The sequence below is a fragment of the Bombina bombina genome, chromosome 11 (assembly GCF_027579735.1).
Source record: "Bombina bombina isolate aBomBom1 chromosome 11, aBomBom1.pri, whole genome shotgun sequence".
NCBI lineage: Eukaryota > Metazoa > Chordata > Amphibia > Anura > Bombinatoridae > Bombina > Bombina bombina.
Window position 1 is genome coordinate 160,315,525 of NC_069509.1, and position 19,094 is coordinate 160,334,618.

Sequence of the window (19,094 nt, forward strand, 5' to 3'; positions counted from 1 at the left end):
GATTAAAATGACATGTTCTATCTAATTCATAAAAGTTTATTTTTCCCTTAAAGGGACATAATACTCATATGCTAAATCACTTGAAAGTAATGTAGCACTGTAAAAAGCTGACATGAAAATATTACCTGAACATCTCTATGTAAAAAGGGAAGTTATTTTACCTCACAATTTCTTCAGCTCAACAAAGTAAGTGTGAACAGTTATACTTCAGCTGCTGTCCAGTTGCAAGTTAAAAAAACTAAACAATAGCCAATCAGCATCAACACTGCTGAGGTCATGCTTTTCTTTGCTGTGAACACTTGTGAGATTTCATAGTAAACATCCATAAACTGAATAGGAAAATAATATAAATGTGCCTGCACATGCCAGATGCATGCTCCCTTGCAAGTCCTGGGACTAGCATCCTGATTGGCTGCTTAATGTCTCTTTCCAGTGGAGTGTGAATATTTAAGACATTTTAAGGGTAAAATATCTTCCTTTTTTTACATAGAGATGTTCAGGTGATTTTTTTAGCCAGCTTTTTAGAGATATGCTGCATCACTTGCAAGTGCTTCAACATTTTAGTATTATGTCCCTTTAAAATGTCTAAAGGGGCGGGGTTTGTTTGTGAGTAACAGCTTGGTTTATGTGCTTTAAAATGTGAGTTTTAAAGAGATCAAAAAACAATTTTGCTTGATCATTTCAGGGAATTGTTTGTTTCCTAAAGCAGAGCTCCTAGCTGGTGATAAGACTAAAAGGTTCAAACCAAAAAGAAAAGATCAGCTTCAAAATAAAGACAAGTAGTTTTTTACATATCAAATCTCAAAGAAAACATACAGTTTTAGCTTTACTGAGATGCGATATCCTGATGTAACCTTTGCCATGACATCGGAGGTAGAGAATATAGAATGGCGTACAAGCGTAAAGATAAATACACGGAATCCAGTTCAGGACAGAGTTGTGAAAACATGGCGAGAAATCTGGGTTATTGGTATGCCATGTCTGATTAATATCCTGAAAGAAAAGAAAAATGTTCATTTATTTACAAATACATTTACAAGAAAAAGTCACATACAACACATTCACTGAGAGAATAGCAAAGGAACATGGTAGTTAAAGCGATATTAAACCCCAAAAAATTATTTCATGATTCAGACAGAGCATGGAATTATAAGCATCTTTCTAATGTACTCCTATTATCAATTTTTCTTCATTCTCTTGGTATGCTTTGTTGAATGAGCAGCAATACACTACTGGTTGCTGACTGAAAACATGGATGAGCCAATGGCAATCAGTATATAAATGCAGCCACCAATCAGTAGCTTGAAACTAGGTTCTTTGCTGCTCCTGAGCATTCCTAGATAAACATTTTAGCAAAGGATAACAAGAGAAGGAAGAAAATTATAGAAGTACATTGGAAAGTTGTTTAAAATTGTATTCTCTAATTTGTATTCTCTATTCTGTAATTCTCTGAATAATGAAAGAAAAATTTGTTAGCACACAGATAAAGCCACGATAGACAGGCAGACAGAAAAAACACGGTGGTCTGACGCTTTTCGCACCCCCTAGTGGCGCATACTCATAAATATGACTATGAGTAAGCGCCACTAGGGGGCGCAAAACGCGCCAGCCATCGTGTTTTTTCTGTCTGCCTGTCTATAGTGGCTTTATCTGTGTGCTAACAGCTTCCTTGGCTGTCTTTTACTATTTTTGTTATATAATAAACTTACACCTTTTTTACGTGATCCACTGAGTACCTGCTACTTCTTGCTTGTCAGTTATCCTATGTGTGTGGCTTGGTTCCGCCACAGCGACGGTACTCCGTGCCCTTAGGAGGATTGTTTGGTTGCACTCTTAGCGGATTCACTTCCGCTTAAGGTAGGAAAAATCTGATTGGCTGATTGAATCAGCCAATCAGATTCAAGTTCAATCCGATTGGCTGATCCAATCAGCCAATCAGATTGAGCTTGAATTCTATTGGCTGTTCCGATCAGCCAATAGAATGCAAGCTCAATCTGATTGGCTGATTCAATCAGCCAATCAGATTTTTCCTACCTTAATTCCGATTGGCTGATAGAATCCTATCAGCCAATCGGAATTCGAGGGATGCCATCTTGGATGACGTCACTTAAAGGAACCTTCATTCGTTGGGTAGTCGTCGGTCAAGAAGGATGTTCCGCGCCGGAGGTCTTGAAGATGGAGCCGCTCCTCGTCGGATGGATGAAGATAGAAGATGCCGCTTGGATAAAGATGTCTGCCGGTCCGGATGTCCTCTTCTGCCCGGATAGGATGAAGACTTCTGCCGGTCTGGTTGTCCTTTTCTGCCCCATCGGATGAAGACTTCGGCCCGGCTGGGTGAAGACGACTCAAGGTAGGGAGATCTTCAGGGGGGTAGTGTTAGGTTTATTTAAGGGGGGTTTGGGTTAGAGTAGGGGTATGTGGGTGGTGGGTTTTAATGTTGGGGGGGTTGTATTTTTTTTAACAGGCAAAAGAGCTGATTACTTTGGGGCATGCCCCGCAAAAAGCCCTTTTAAGGGCTGGTAAAAGAGCTGATTACTTTTTAATTTAGAATAGGGTAGGGACCTTTATTATTTTGGGGGGCTTTTTTATTTTATTAGTGGACTTAGAGTAGGTGTAATTAGCCTAATATTCTTGTAATTTAGTGTTTTGTTTTTTTGTAATTTAGTTTAGTTTATTTAATTGTATGTAATTGTAGGTAATTTATTTAATTAATTTATTGATAGTGTAGTGTTAGGTTTAATTGTAACTTAGGTTAGGATTTATTTTACAGGTAATTTTGTAATTATTTTAACTAGGTAGCTATTAAATAGTAAATAACTATTTAATAGCTATTGTACCTAGTTAAAATAAATACAAAGTTGCCTGTAAAATAAATATAAATCCTAAAATAGCTACAATATAACTATTCGTTATATTGTAGCTATATTAGGGTTCATTTTACAGGTAAGTATTTAGTTTTAAATAGGAATACTTTAGTTAATAATATTTAATTTATTTTGTTAGATTAAAATTATATTTAACTTGGGGGGGGTTAGGGTTAGACTTAGCTTTAGGGGTTAATACATTTATTATAGTAGCGGCGAGGTCCGGTCGGCAGATTAGGGGTTAATAAGTGTAGGTAAGGTAGCCGCGATGTTGGGGGGGGCAGATTAGGGGTTAATAAATATAATATAGGGGTCGGCGATGTTAGGAGTAGCAGATTAGGGGTACATAGGGATAATGTAGGTTGCGGCGGTGTACGGAGCGGCAGATTAGGGGTTAATAGTATAATGCAGGTGTCAGCGATAGCGGGGGCGGCAGATTAGGGGTTAATAAGTGTAAGGTTAGGGGTGTTTAGACTCTGGGTTCATGTTAGGGTGTTAGGTGCAGACTTAGAAACTGTTTCCCCATAGGAAACAATGGGGCTGCGTTGGGAGCTTAACGCTGCTTTTTTTTTTTTTTTTTCATCCCAAACTGCCCCATTGTTTCCTATGAGGGAATCGTGCACGAGCACGTTTTGCCAGCTTACCGCTACCGTAAACAACGCTGGTATAGAGAGTTGAAGTGGCGGTAAATTAGGCTCAACGCACCCTTTTTGGAGCCTAACTCAGCCCCTCAGACAACTATAAATATCAGCGTTGTCTTAAGGGTGCGTTGGGAAAAAAAGCTGCGTTAACTACGCGGGTCTTTACCGACAAAACTCTAAATCTAGCCGATAGATGTTTAACATCAGATACGATCCATAGATCCAAGAAGTCTGCTTATATTTTCAACAAAGTGTAAATTTAAAGGGACAAGCGGAATAAATAAATATATACATGTTTGCAGTTTAGTTCCATTAGCAAAAATGATTCAAGTAAAAGCTATAAAACAGCTTCTCAGCTGCATACGCATATATGCTGTAAGGGCCGTTCACCAGTATTCAAACACTACACCTTCTCAATAGGGGCTTCTATGACATAAAAAAACCAATGCCAGCTCTGAGCTTGAATAGTGGTGCACAGGCCCTCAAAGCATATGTGTGTATGCCCCTGAAAAACAGTAATATCTTTTACTAGAAGCATTTTTGTACCCATGCATAGTTCAGTGTTGACCTTTCCCTTTAATTAGTTCATAGGAAAAACCTTATACTTATTCCCCACAGAGTTTCTCTTTACTATCAAGGACTACCCGGATACCAAGAGATTTCCTGGTGGGCTGGAGCAGCTGGGGCTTGCAACGCGGCCCCCTGCCCACGCACACCCAATCATGTGCGGGCAGGAGCTGTCAATAAAACATAAGAGATGACTGCTGCTTGATAAAGGAGGGAGAAGGGCTTGATAAATCGAGTCCAAAGTGTTTCCTTATAAGTTTTATTAACTAGAACATGTAGCCTTTAGAAGCCCTCCTTTGAATGGTTTAGGGCTCCATGCAAAAAGCAGCATGAGCTGCTACGGAGCCCTTGCGGGGCAGGTTCGCTTCCGCAATGTGATTTGACCGCTGCTTCTTACACTTTTCACCACCTCTGAAGTGGTGAGGAGAAATCACAGAGAGCTTGCTCCCGGTGATTGACAGTCCCTTCTCTCACGCGATTGGGGACGGGCTTTACTTGCTCACTTCAGAGTGTAATGATACATACGGGCAGCAGATCCTATTCGTCCGCTGCCTGTATACCTCAAGTTGAGAAGATCGTCCGCTTGCCTTTTAATACATGGAGCCCTGAGGGTCTAGTCAAGTCACACTGTTTTGAGTGTTTGGTAGGGTTAGACTGTCTAGCTGGTGGGGAATCTAGCACACCTGAAGTAAACTTTATCCCAAAGTTTAAAGAGTTATAGTTAGTTGTAGTAGGTGGCGCAAACCAAGTTGCTATTCCCAATGTGTCTTACTGTAAATATGTGTGAGTATTTGATGAGTACTATTTTATATTCTCTTTTGGAAAAAATTGAATGTCGAAACTTGTTAAGAAATAAATAAATATGATCCTTTATTTGATTATGGTAAATTTACCCAATAATAGTGATGCTAAAAGTACAATTAAACAAAAATTATTACAAATTCCTTCAAAGTTTAAAAAATGACACCGGTGTCTCTATGTATAAAAATGTACGTAATATATAAAAATATATATAAATATATAAAAAATTAAATTAAAATAATAACGTTGAAATCTTATAATTTATACAGTTATAGGTTTATCACACGTTGTAATTTCTAACAAAATGTTTGTATATACAATTTTATAGTGGATAAGACAATAGTTGCTGTATAGTTCATATAGGATACTTTGTTTCAAGTTCAGCTGTGCAATTGAGATCTTATCTTAGGTAACTATATATCAAATGTAGAGGTATGTTGGTGCAATTTTTATCACACTGTGATATAAGTATACAAATTAGTACCTTGAAGTGTATCTGTTTGATATCACTTTTGTGAGATGGTTGCGGTTAAATAAACGCAGCTATGCCAATGATTTGCTTAGGTTTCTAGATCAAGCTGGTGGCAGTTCTATATGAGCTGCTGGAGGTTAAATAAATGCCGACATCTAAGAAACCTGGGAACAACGGACCGGAAAGGCACGCAAATATTCCACATCAGGAGGTTATCCAACAACCATACCATTGTGATCGGTCACTGAAAAAAAAACATCAGCAAACGGTTAGCACCTAACTGCAACGAAGATCCCACCAAGAAACCCTTAAGAGCGCGATCGGTCACTGACCGACAAAGGACAAGATAACAGAGCGGCCACGGCAACTACATAAGCATTTTCTCGCAGCAAACAGATAAGCCCACCTAACAAGAGGAAACCAAAGCGGCATTTATTTAACAGCCAGCAGCTCATATAGAACTGCCACCAGCTTGATCTAGAAACCTAAGCAAATCATTGGCATAGCGGCGTTTATTTAACCGCAACCATCTCACAAAACTGATATCAAACAGATACACTTCAATGTACTAATTTGTATACTTATATCACAGTGTGATAAAAATCGCACCAACATACCTCTACATTTGATATATAGTTACCTAAGATAAGATCTCAATTGCACAGCTGAACTTGAAACAAAGTATCCTATATGAACTATACAGCAACTATTGTCTTATCCACTAAAAAATTGTATATACAAACATTTTGTTAGAAATTACAATGTGTGATAAACTTATAACTGTATAAATTGCAAGATTTCAACGATATTATTTTAATTTAATTTTTTATATATTTATATATATTTTTATAAATTACGTACATTTTTATACATAGAGACACTGGTGTCATTTTTTAAACTTTGAAGGAATTTGTAATAATTTTTGTTTAATTGTACTTTTAGCATCACTATTATTGGGTAAATTTACCATAATCAAATAAAGGATCATATTTATTTATTTCTTAACAAGTTTCGACATTCAATTTTTTCCAAAAGAGAATATAAAATAGTACTCATCAAAACATTAACATATATCGAGCCCACATATTATCACACATATTTACAGTAAGACACATTGGGAATAGCAACTTGGTTCACACTGTTTTGAGTGTCTTCTCCACGTCACAATATAGATAATTATTTTCATACTGTTAAAGGGAGTCATGGATGAAATTGGGTTGTACGCTGCCTATACAGCAACAAATAGACTTTTTTTTAATTAAAAACTGTCATTTAATGTTTAAAGAAAAATATTGGGGGAAGAGATATTCCAGTAATCCCATTGAGATAAAATGGGGGTGTGCATTCTACAGACTGAACCCATAAATAATTATTTTATATTCAAATGTTTCCAGGGCTGCTTTTTATTCCCTGTCCAGTCCTGTTTACTAACCCTAATGGAAGTTTATACCCAGAAAGCATAGCTTGAGACTGGTGAACCTGTTTGTCACCTGGTAATTACACCTTTAGATATACATCTCACACTCTGAAGTAAGGTAAGGAAAGGGCAGGACTGGGAATAAAAAACAGCCCTGGAAACTTTGGAGAACAGTCCTATTTTTCTGTTGAGTCAGTAAAATGCGCACGACCAATTTTTCTCAAAGGGGTTTACTGGGGTACTCTTACCCCAATATTTTTTTCTTCTGAATTATATACTATTAGTTTGTATTTAAAAAAAAAGAGCAAGGTTGCTATTATATAGGCAACAGCCTATAGCTGTTGCAGCCCACCGGGAAATCTCCTGGTATCCTGGTAGGCCAATCCAGCAATTTATCCTGGGACATGTACTAAGACATAAACATTTTGAGAGAAAAGCAATTTAAACACAAAATAAAACCAAATAAAATTCAAGTTGAATACAATGTTTCAATAAAGCAATCTCCAATTTTCAAAGCAAACTCCCAGCTTTCCCGCATAATGAGGGACTGTCATGTTTTTGCACCTCTGACCACTATCCCTTCTTAAAGGGACAGTCAAGTCCAAAATAAACTTTCATGATTCAGATAGCGCATGTAATTTTAAACAACTTTCCAATTTACTTTTATCACCAATTTTGCATTGTTCTCTTGGTATTCTTAGTTGAAAGTTAAACCTAGGAAGGTACATATGCTAATTTCATAGACCTTGAAGGCTGTCTCTTATGTGAATGCATTTTGACAGTTTTTTACCACTAGAGGGCGTTAGTTTATGTGTGTCATAGATAACATTGAGCTCACGCACGTGAAGTTACCTAGAAGTCAGCAGTGATTGGCTAAAATGCAAGTCTGTCAAAAGAACTGAAATAAGGGGGCAGTTTACAGAGGCTTAGATACAAGGTAATCACAGAGGTGAAAAGTGTATTTCTATAACAGTGTTGGTTATGCAAAACTGGGGAATAGGTAATAAAGGGATTATCTATCCTTTAAAACAACAAAAATTCTGGTGTTGACTGTCCCTTTAAGTTTCCCTTTAGGGTAAATGTCCTGATTTTTAAAGCAATACCAATACTCATAACTCTACCGCATCCTGTAGTGTCTCCCTCATACACAGCATAAACCTTGCAGTACTTAGGTTTGCTAACCGATTAGAATCTAGAGAGCATTACACAGCTAAAATGAACATATTATGAGAGGCACCACATTGCGTTATTAAATTCTCAGCCATTAGTACAGAGGTGATTAGCGTCTTTATCACAGGGTTACTAAAATATGCGCAACAGGCAATGATTGGAGAATAAATACCAGAGACAATGATTAACTACCTGCCCTGAGGACAGATTTGGGAACCGGTGGAATATTACATATAATAATTAATCTATTTCTTAAAAAAGTGTAAAATATTTGTCAAGTCTTAGAAAATCCAAAGCTTTTATGAAAAATGTATGTTACTATACAACATGATAAATACCTATATTGCATTGTGCTGTTTTCTCAGTGTCCCTTTAATATGATTTGTTTATTAGGTGGGTTAATTTAAAGGGCCATTATAGTGTTAAAATGGAATGCTCAACATTGCTTAACCAAATGTTTATCGAACAATCAGACGGTCTAGGCGACATGACTAAGAGAGTTAAATCTTTCGTCACTAAGTGGGAACCCTTCATACACACACTCCCAACAGCGCTACAAAAGATCATTATAACACCATTTAAAAACACGGAGTACATACTTGAAGCCAATTTGAGAGGGGAGTGGATATTCGACTAGCTAGGAACTGAAGGAGGGGGGAGAAGAGGTGAGCAATCCGAGTTGGCAAATATCATTGTCTAATTAGGTTATTAGAATCTGTTTGTCTTGTTTGTATGTTACAAAAAGTGCCCTAAGGGAGGACTAAATCATGCTACACAGGTCTAGTTACTCTATTGAATGGTATCGTATTCACCATGTAAGCCTTAGCTGCCCTATAGCTAGGGGCACAATTGGTTCAGACTAGTCTCTCTTGTTGAAAAGAATGTTGTTGAATTATCATTTGATGGTTGTACTGCATATATGTTGTAATGGTCTTCCTGAACGTGGCACACAAAAATAAAGATATTTAAAAAAAAAATGGAATGCTCAAATCCATTAAGAAGTAGGTATATTTAGGAGCCAGACAGTGGTACTTTATATAGATGTATGATGAAGAATAACTCAAAATGTTAAGTTAGGGGTAGAATTCTATAAGCCAGTGGCTTCCTGGCACCTGGATTTGTAAAGCCCAGCAGAGCATCTCATTGTTAGACAAGTGATGCTGCAAATGGGTTAAACACATTATTAAAGTTCCTGTTAGGACACAAGCTGTGCAACTAGCACTGCTGATCAGATCGCCACTCGCCAGCAGTTTGCTAGTGGTACTTTAACTATGCCATTTAACTATATCAGTGCTGGAGAAGAGGAAGTGTCGCCCCAATGACAAATGTTATGTTTTCACACATAAAAGGTGCAATCTAATACAAATTATTGAGAGACTCTATAACTTTTAATTTTGCAATATAACTTTTATATACAGTGTCTATATTTATATATATATATATATATATATATATATATGTTCATTGGCCCCTTTTATGAACCCATGGTGCTGATTTCAGAAACATTGCTGTGTATGCTTTGTGCTTGCATTTAAACCAAAACAATAACAGGTGCACAGCGTATATTATTCACCAATCAGCTAATCAGAAACCCACAGAAGGCTCTAAAATCCGCATTTACTACATACTAAAATATCGCTTTGTGTGTAATGTAAATGATTTGCATCATTGCATGATTAATTATTACTAATAAATGTCCAATCATATTTTCAGTTTGCAATAACTAAGTGTGTGGTTGAACCATTCAATATAAATTATATTCTTAAAAGTAGATACCAGTACATTTTTCTATAAGTTTTTGGCTATAAGAGTAATGTTTTTATGAATTAGTAGCTGCTTAGAATAGGTGGTTTGTGCTGAGTGATTAAATGTTAGGCAGCTCAAAAAGTCGGATAAACTAGCGATGTCCAGAAATGTGCGTAAATACAAATTTCTGGAGTCGCCAGTGACTTACAGCACTTTAGAAACTGCCGGCACCTAAGAAAAATAAATAAATATATAAAATCTCCCGTAAAGGTCTAACCCGCCTCCCAAAAATAAACCCGACACATAAAAACCCCTATATCTGCAATCCCCCCACATCACAATTAATAATAAATGTATTAACCCCTAAAACCTACAACCCCCCCACAACACAATATGCCTAATTAAACTATTAACCCCTAATCCGCCATTTACAGACATTGCGATCTACCTAGTAAAAGTAATAACCCCTAACCCGCCATTCACCCACATTGCAACAAACCTTATAAATCTATTAACCCCTATTCCGCCAAAGCCACACAACGCAATAATCCTAATAAAACTATTAACCCCTAATCCGCCAATCCCTCACAACGCAAGTACCTTAATTAACCTATTAACCCCTAATCCCCACAACTCAAATAACTAATTTAATTACTAAGCCCCCTAACATAACACCCACTAAATTAACCCTAAATTACATAAAATATTAAAATACTAAATTATAATTAAAATAAAAAATCCTAACAGTACTTAGAAAAATAAACCTAAGATTAAATTAAAATAAATTAATCTAAAATTACCAAAAATAAAAAAGTCTAACATTACAGAAAATAATAAACAAAATCATCCAAAATAAAAAAATTAAACCTAATACCTATGAAAATAAAAAAGCCCCCCAAAGTAAAAATCTAATCTAATCTAATGCTAAACAACCAATAGCCCTTAAAAGTGCTTTTTGTAGGGCATTGTCCTAAATTAAACTGCTCTTTTGCATTTTAAAAAAAAATTCTAAGTCCCCCCCCCCAACAGTAAAACCCACCTCCCACCAAACCCCCCAAAATAAATAAATAAACCTAACACTAAAAAAACCTAAACTACCCATTGCTCCTAAAGGGGCATTTGTATGGTCATTGCCCTTAAAATGGCAATCAGCTATTGTACTGCCCTTAAAAGGGCATTCAGCTCTTTTAAGAGTGCCCAATAAATCCCTAATCTGAAGAAAAAAAATAGCCTAAATCTAACCCCCAAATAGGTACTCACCGTTCCTGAAGTCAGAGGCAGAGAAGGTCCTGTTCCAGGCGGTGAAGTCTTCCTCCAAGAAGCCGACATCTTCTTCCAAATGGGGACTACTTCCTTCTTCATCCAGGACCAAGTCGGCGTGGAGCCGAGATGAGTGCGGAGCAGGACCGGTGACCGCGGAGCCATGAAACATGGAGGAACCTCTTCATACGATCACCGCCAAACACTGAATAGTGAATTCAAGGTACGCGTTTAAAAATGGCGTCCCTTGCATTCCTATTGGCTGATTTGATTCTTCATATTCAAATCAGCCAATAGGATGAGAGCTACTGAAATCCTATTGGCTGATTTGAACAGCAATACTTTGAACAGTCATATTTAAACGTGTACCTTGAATTCACTATTCAGTGTACGGCGGCAGTCATACAAAGAGGATCCTCCACGCTCCATGGCTCCGCGGTCGCCGGTCCTGCTCCGCGCTCATCTCCGCTCCCCGCCAGCTTGGTCCTGGATGAAAAAGGAAGTTGTCCCCGCATGGAAGAAGATGTTGGCCACTTGGAAGAAGACTTCCCCACCTGGAACAGGACCTTCTCCGCCGGACTTCAGGAACGGTGCGTACCTATTTGGGGGTTAGACTTAGGCCTTTTTCTATTTTTTTGGGTTTGTTTTTTTATAGATTAGGGATTTATTGGGTGCTCTTAAAAGAGCTGAATGCCATTTTTAAGGGCAATGCCCATATAAAAGCCCCTTTAGGCGCAATGGGTAGTATACGATTTTTTAGTGTTACGTTTTTTTATTTTGGGGGGTTTAGTGGGTGGGGGTTTTACTGTTAGAGGGGGGACTTAGTATTTTTTAAGGTGAAAGAGCTGTTTAATTTAGGGCAATGCCCTACAAAAGGCCTTTTTAAGGGCTATTGGTAGTTTAATATTAGATTAGGGGGTGTTTTTATTTTGGGGGGGCTTTTTTATTTTCATAGGGATTAGGTTCAATTTTTTTATTTTTGATAATTTGGTTTATTATTTTATGTAATGTTAGAGTTTTTTACTTGTTGTAATCTTAGATTAATTTAATCTTAGGTTTGTTATTTTTAAGTAATGTTAGCTTTTTTATTTTAATTGTAACTTATTTATTTAATTTAGGTAATTGGGGTTAATTTAGAGGGTGTTAGGTTAGGGGGCTTAGTAATTTAATTAGTTATTTGCATTGTGGGGGTTTGGCGGATTAGGGGTTAATAGATTTATTAGGTTTATTGTGTTGTGGGTTAATGGCGGATTAGGGGTTAATACATTTATTAGGTTTATTGCGATGTGGGTTTATGGCGGATTAGGGTTAATACATTTATTAGGTTTATTGCGATGTGGGTTTATGGCGGATTAGGGTTAATACATTTATTAGGTTTATTGCGATGTGGGTTAATGGCGGATTAGGGGTTAATATACTTTATTAGTTATTGCGGTGGGGGATTGCGGTTGACAGGTAGATATATATTGCGAATGCGTTACTTGTTAGATAATATTTTAAGGCAGTTACGGTGCTCACATTTTCAGCGTAAGGCTTGCCTATGTGTGGCGAGGTGAAAATGGAGTAAAATTTCTCCATTTTCGCCGCGTAAGTCCTTGAGCTGAAAATGTGATACCAATTTGCGACTTGGTTCTATGTTAGCTTTTGGGAGTGAAAATTGCGGGCGACAGGTAAAATATATGCGCCACATTTATATGTGGAGCCGTATATGTGATACCAAAACTGCGTGAAAAACGATGTTGCCGGCTTTTGCGGGCGACGCCGCATATGTAATCTTGCCCACGGTGTCTAAAGTAGCGGGTTTCCCAAAGATTAAAGGCAGAGTACTTGTTAATGAACAAGCCAACACACAGATTACAGCCAAGGAACTGAGAAGAGATGTAACGCCGTAGCCAATTGTGAACTGCACATGAGGACTTCCTCTTTATATGTAATCCTTTTACATACTTCTAGTAAGTGTGTTTTTATTCTTTGCACACAAACTTGTTTGATTAAACACATTTGAATCAAGTTGGGATGCGCTGTTTTGTTTATATATTCTACAGAAAAATAAATAAAATTCCTTTTAAAACTTGCACTGCTAGTGTCAGAAGAAAGAACAATAGCTTGGCTTGCCTGGGAACTGCAATTCCAAAAGCTATAAATTCCTGGGGCTTACGAGAATATATCAGAAATGTTATGATAGCAATCACACATCCTCAACAATGATCAGGCGCAGATTTGGGCCATAGATAAAGAAAAGAAAAAACATTTCTTCCTATCGTTTCTCGTTTTTGTATTTTTTTTATTGGAGTATAATTGCCTTATAATTTGTTTCAATTTACTACACTAATTGTAATATTGATAATTAAATATCCATCTTCAGTTCTTAGTTTTTGTTCCATAACAAGATGTGTATTTCAAAAACAGTAAATAATATGTGTAAAGTAGTAGCTACCTAAGGGTCAGATGTGTATTTCAAACACAGTAAATAATATGTGTAAAGTAGTAGCTACCTAAGGGTCAGATGTGTATTTCAAACACAGTAAATAATATGTGTAAAGTAGTAGCTACCTAAGGGTCAGATGTGTATTTCAAACACAGTAAATAATATGTGTAAAGTAGTAGCTACCTAAGGGTCAGATGTGTATTTCAAACACAGTAAATAATATGTGTAAAGTAGTGGCTACCTAAGGGTCAGATGTGTAAGAAGATTAGTGATACAACTAAAATGCAGTGTAATAGACCTTTATAACATCTCCAGGAGACTATCTAGGATGGGGAGGCTGGTGGCTAAATCAGTGAGATCTGGGGCTGGGGTTATGGACAATCAGACTTAAAGGGATAGTACACTGTAAAATTGTTTTTATATTAATGTATTTTCAATGACTTTTTATACCAGCTGCAGAGTATAAAATGTATGAGAAATTGCATTTTCGGGTTTATTTGTGTATATGAAGTAGCTGGTTTTGTGCTTTTAAACAACAGCCTATTACAATGGGTTGAGCTTTAGGTAATATCAGATCTAATTATGTTATCACTTTATGTACACACACTTGCTTCCTTATCTTATATTTGTCTGGAAAACTAAAGCTCAATACATAGAGAGAAATAATTATTCAAATACTCTATACTATAATCACAAAAAATATTATGACATTAAAATATAAACTGGAAAATAAAAACACAGTGCACCAGAGAAATACATCAAATACAATCACCACTGAGTCCTTATTATAAAGATGGGGGGGAAAAAAGTCCATTTTATTAAAGTGCTGGTAAATCCTAGCATTTGTGAAACGCTAGGATTTAAAAAAATGTTTAATTAATATCTAATATATTAAAGGAACATATAATATAAATATAGCAGAACTGCACAATCAACCAAAGCATAATAAAAAGGCAATGAAATATCACTTGCTGTAAGTTTTAAAGAAGCAATATATTTTTTCTGACAAATATCAAAATTTACTTTAGTTTGATTTTTTTTAAAAAAACATTTTTAAAACATAATGCTAAAGCCAAACAGTCTTGTTCTTATTTACAATATAATATATCTTTAAACTAAGAAAGTATATTCAAAATAAAAAATTATAATTATAAGTGGGAAACAGCGCTTAACCCTTTCGTTGCTAAGCCTTTTTTTTCACCCCAGTGCTAAGCCAATTTTGAGCTTTTTTTACTGCTTACATTTAAACCCCTATTGTAGTCAAATTTCATTGAGTGACCCTCACAAATAATAAATTGCCATCAAGGGTAGCCACATGTAAAATAGGGGCCCATATGGGATTTTGGGGGCTATAATGTAGATTAGAGAGACCCCGTTGTGCAGTACAGAAATAAAAGCACTTTTTTCTTGCAAGGTGTTTACTGTTACCACAATGATCATCCGACTAAACAAACAAAATGAATATATATTTTTTTAAGAGAGGGACTTGTCTACTGGGAAATAAATTTTATTCGGGGTCTGTAGACATAAACATTTGTTTTCATACTGCATATAGAGTAGTATTGCAACCAAATCTCTGTGTGTTGTGTTTTAATGATCTGGTTTTCAAAACTGCTCCAAGGTTACCACCATTTGAAAGAGCAGGCTTTTCTATTTCAAATGAGGGGTCTTGGAGCTTTGTAGCTGCTTTGGGAGTTGAGATTGAGGGGTTAGAAAAACTCCCCCTATCCAGATTTCTAGCAGCTACCGGTGACTCCTGCCTTAGGCCATTTGTGACATCACCATATGTGTACACGGTGACATCGGCCGGAACTCCCATGAAGCCTGTGAGTGCTGCCCACTAGGCCACCAACAATCCCCGGACTGTAGTGAGGGGGATCACCGAAAATTGCATTTGATCAGCGATCATGACGAGAAGGGCTTGTCATTCACCTACAGGTAGTGATGTGCATGACGAGAACGCCTCATCATGAACAACGAAGGGGTTTAAAGGAATATTAAACCCAAAATGTTTCTTTCATGATTCAACTAGAATATACAATTTTAATCAACTTTCAAATGTATTTCTATTATCAAATTTGCTTTGTTTTCTTAGTATCCTTTGTTGAAAGAGCAGCAATGCACTATTGGAAGTTAGCTGAACACATTATATAAACCAAATCAGATAAACCAATGACAAGAGGCATATATATTCAGCTACCAATCAACAGCTAGCTCACAGTAGTGCTTTGGTGCTCTTGAGCCTAACTAGGCATTTTTGTCAACAAAAGAAAACAAGAGAATAAAACAAATTAGATAATAGAATTAAATTTGAACGTTTATTAAAACTGGATGCTCTAACTTGTAATTTTAACACTAGTTACCCTGCAACTCTATGTGTTTAACCCCTGCAAACCCTCGATCAGGAGCCGCAGAGAACATTTATTCAACTACAATTGCCTTTTAAACTTTATATCTGTTCCATTTAAAAGGATATTTCATGTATTATAATGCTTCTTAAAGGACCACATAATGCAGTAGAATTCCATAATAAACAAGTGCTCAATGAAAAGCTAAGACAATAGAACGTACATTTTTTTCTCCCATTTTCCAGCCCCCTGTATCATGTGACAGACATCAGCCAATCACAGACTAGTATACATATACCATGTGAGCTCGTGCACATGCTCAGTATGATCTTGTTCCCAGAAAGTGTGAATATAAAAAGACTGTGCAAAATTTGATTATGGAAGTAAATTGGAAAGGGTCTTAAAACTGCTGTTCTGTCTGAATCATTAAAGTTTATTTTGACTTCAGTGTCCCTTGAGAGTTGACCCTATCCTCTTGTAATTAGTAGATACCTAAGTATTATTATTATACTTTATTTATAAAGCGCCAACATATTCCGCAGCGCTGTGCATGGGTACAATTCATTTAAATAAAAGAATGATATAAACTTGTAGGTATCATGGTTTGCAGAGAACTACACTTCCTGTTAGTTACAATTTAAATATTTAGCACTTTTAACGTGTTTCATGCAAACAACAAGTATATCTGCTACTCTTTTATACATGATAGAAAAAAAAAAGAATGTAATCATTACTAATTATATCTAATTAATAGTACTTACCCAGAAGTTATCCGAGTCATTTAGTTTGCAGAGCCACTTCATATTGGTGAAATGTGGACCTGTTTATAGGAAATCCATAAAAACTGGAATTTGGGTGACCAACACTGACTGTGATAAAAATAAATATAAATGAATCAGATGCCCTTAGCAGAATTCAGCTAAAATCTGTTCTCCAAGGATTTCAACAGTTTTGTTTTTTTTTGTTTTCCACGATTTTCCACTTATTGTTAGGGCAATTTGCAAAGCTTCCTTTTTTTACTTAAGGCAACTCACGTCCTGCAAAAGCAAAACCACAAACAATAGTTTTAGTAAAGGAATTTGACATGTAAGATTAAATTTGTTTTTATAACATGCATGCAAGCAAATGACTTCCTATATGGCATCTACTGGAGAGTTTCTCAGATAACAGGTAATTATTAAAGTGTGCAAAGAACCTTTTAAGTAAATAAAGTGAACATGTATTTCATTAAAGGGACATTACAGTCATTAAAAATATACTTATAATTTATAGCAGCAATAAAATACCGAACTGCAAAAGACCTACATACAAAATAAATGTATTTTTAAGCAAATACAAAAACTCTAATTGTATAAGTAATCTGCAATACTTTACAATTGTGGTGATTACTTTATTAAACAACTTGAGTGTTTTGGTCATTTTGTATATATTTTGTATCTATTAATTATGACTTTTTAGGTGTTATTTGAATTTATATCCAGCGAGCCAAAAATATTGCAGTTACTCATTACTATTTTAACCATTTAAAAAAAACCATACTGATAGTGTTTTTCTTTATCATTGGAAGCAGAGCTTTAAACAGAGAAACATAAACTTAGAAAAAATACTTTATGTTTCTTTCAAAGCAGGATTCATGTACTCATGTTATTCTTTGTTGAAGAGATATCTATATAGGTATCGTGCACATTTCTAAAGCACTACATGACAGGAAATAGTGCTGTCATCTTGTGCACTTCCTAATGTATAACATTGTTATTGTGCACACTCCTAAACTTACCGTCCTGCTTTTCAACAAAAGATAATAAGAAAACAAAGAAAATTTGATAATAGAAGTTAATTGTAAAGTTGTTTAAAATTGTATGTTCTATCTGAATTATGAATTAAAATGTTGGGGTTTTATGTCCCTTTAGTTTAGGCAGATAAGATAGCTTTTAATGGGGCAGTATAAGTAATGTAAGTTTCAGCTGTCCTCACTGCAGACTAGTTTGTTGCCAAGGTAAACCATGTTGCACAGGAATTGTAATCAACTACAGAGCACATCTATCAGGTCAGGGAGGCTCCATTTTGTTTTGTGTGTTCCTATTATTCCTGATAATGGAAACAGAAAACTGTTTCCTTCATTGCTATGTGCAGCATACAGTATTATTACAGCCAGTAGTGACTGGTTAAGGGTTCCCACCCGTCCCTTAAAATACAGAACACTTATAAGTTACACATGCTGCAGGGAGGAATATGAATAGTGCTGTCCAGAAACACAATACATGTTCCTCCCTGCACACCCTGCAGCATGTGTAACTCATAAGTGTCCAGGAAAACATGGCTGAGGTGGCAACCCTAGACTGGTTGCTGAGTAGGTGGCTCTATACATGTAATACAGATGGTTAGGGAGTGTAGGGAAAAAAGTGAGCTCAGTGAGAAAGGAATAAAACTATAGTATCATATAGTTCATAACAGGCAAGTTTTTTTAAAACAGATATATTGCAAAAATGCCAATTAAGAAATTATTTTTTAAAACGTTGTACTTTGTTTTCTGACTACAGTTTCCCTTTAAAGGGACACTCAAGTAGAATTAAACAACTTTCCAATTTAGTTCCATTAACAAAATATGCACAGTCTTTTTATATTTACACTTTTTGAGTCACCAGCTCCTACTGAACATGTGCAAGAATTCACAGAATATACTTATATGCATTTGTGATTGGCTGATGCTGTCACATGATACAGTGGGAGTGGAAATAGACTTTGAAATTTGTCAGAAAAAAAAAAATCAACTTCTTATTTGAAGTTCAGACTAAGTGGTATTGCATTGTCTTATTATCATGCATTTGTTGATTATGCTAATCTACTGTATTTACTGGTCCTTTAACAAAAAAGAGTTGTCATTTATACTGAGCAATGATAATATACAATACCATTAGTTTTTCTAATGAAATGGATTTGGTAGCTTGCTGCCTGCACTGTGACTATGCTGTACATATCTGGTACAAGTGTAGTGTTTTGTGCAATGCAACAGCTTGTCACACTGGTGTGGGCTTTGTCACTACGCATAGCTAAAAGCACCTTGCAGCAACTGAATTGTAAGTGAGATTCTGGCTTTGAAAAATGTCATAACTTTTTGAAATAGATTTTCCAGTAGATATCACATTCACACAGAAACCTCAAAGCTATGCATTGTCTTGTCTGTCTAAATAAAAACCCTCAGGATTATACACAGCCGCGGTTTAAAAGAACACTAAACCTAAAATGTAACTTCCACTTAAAGGGACAGTAAAGTCAAAATTAAACGTTCCTGATTCAGATAAAACATGCAATTTTAAACAATTTTCCAATGTACTTATGCTATCAAATTTGCTTTGTTCTTTTGGTATCTTTTATCAAAG

At 36.0% G+C, this 19,094-nt stretch overlaps 1 protein-coding gene across 2 annotated transcripts in view; it reads right to left on the reverse strand.

Annotated features, from left to right (window-relative positions):
- Positions 1–19,094, reverse strand: part of LOC128642107 (multidrug resistance-associated protein 1) — a 148,709-nt gene that overhangs the window by 125,055 nt on the left and 4,560 nt on the right. For both annotated transcript variants that reach the window (XM_053694768.1, XM_053694770.1), the window contains exons 2-3: positions 16,476–16,751; positions 817–993 (exon numbers count right to left, since the gene is read on the reverse strand). In XM_053694768.1, the coding sequence (XP_053550743.1) occupies positions 817–993; positions 16,476–16,517 (219 nt within the window). In that variant the 5' untranslated portion in view covers positions 16,518–16,751. The remainder of the gene's footprint in view (positions 1–816; positions 994–16,475; positions 16,752–19,094) is intronic.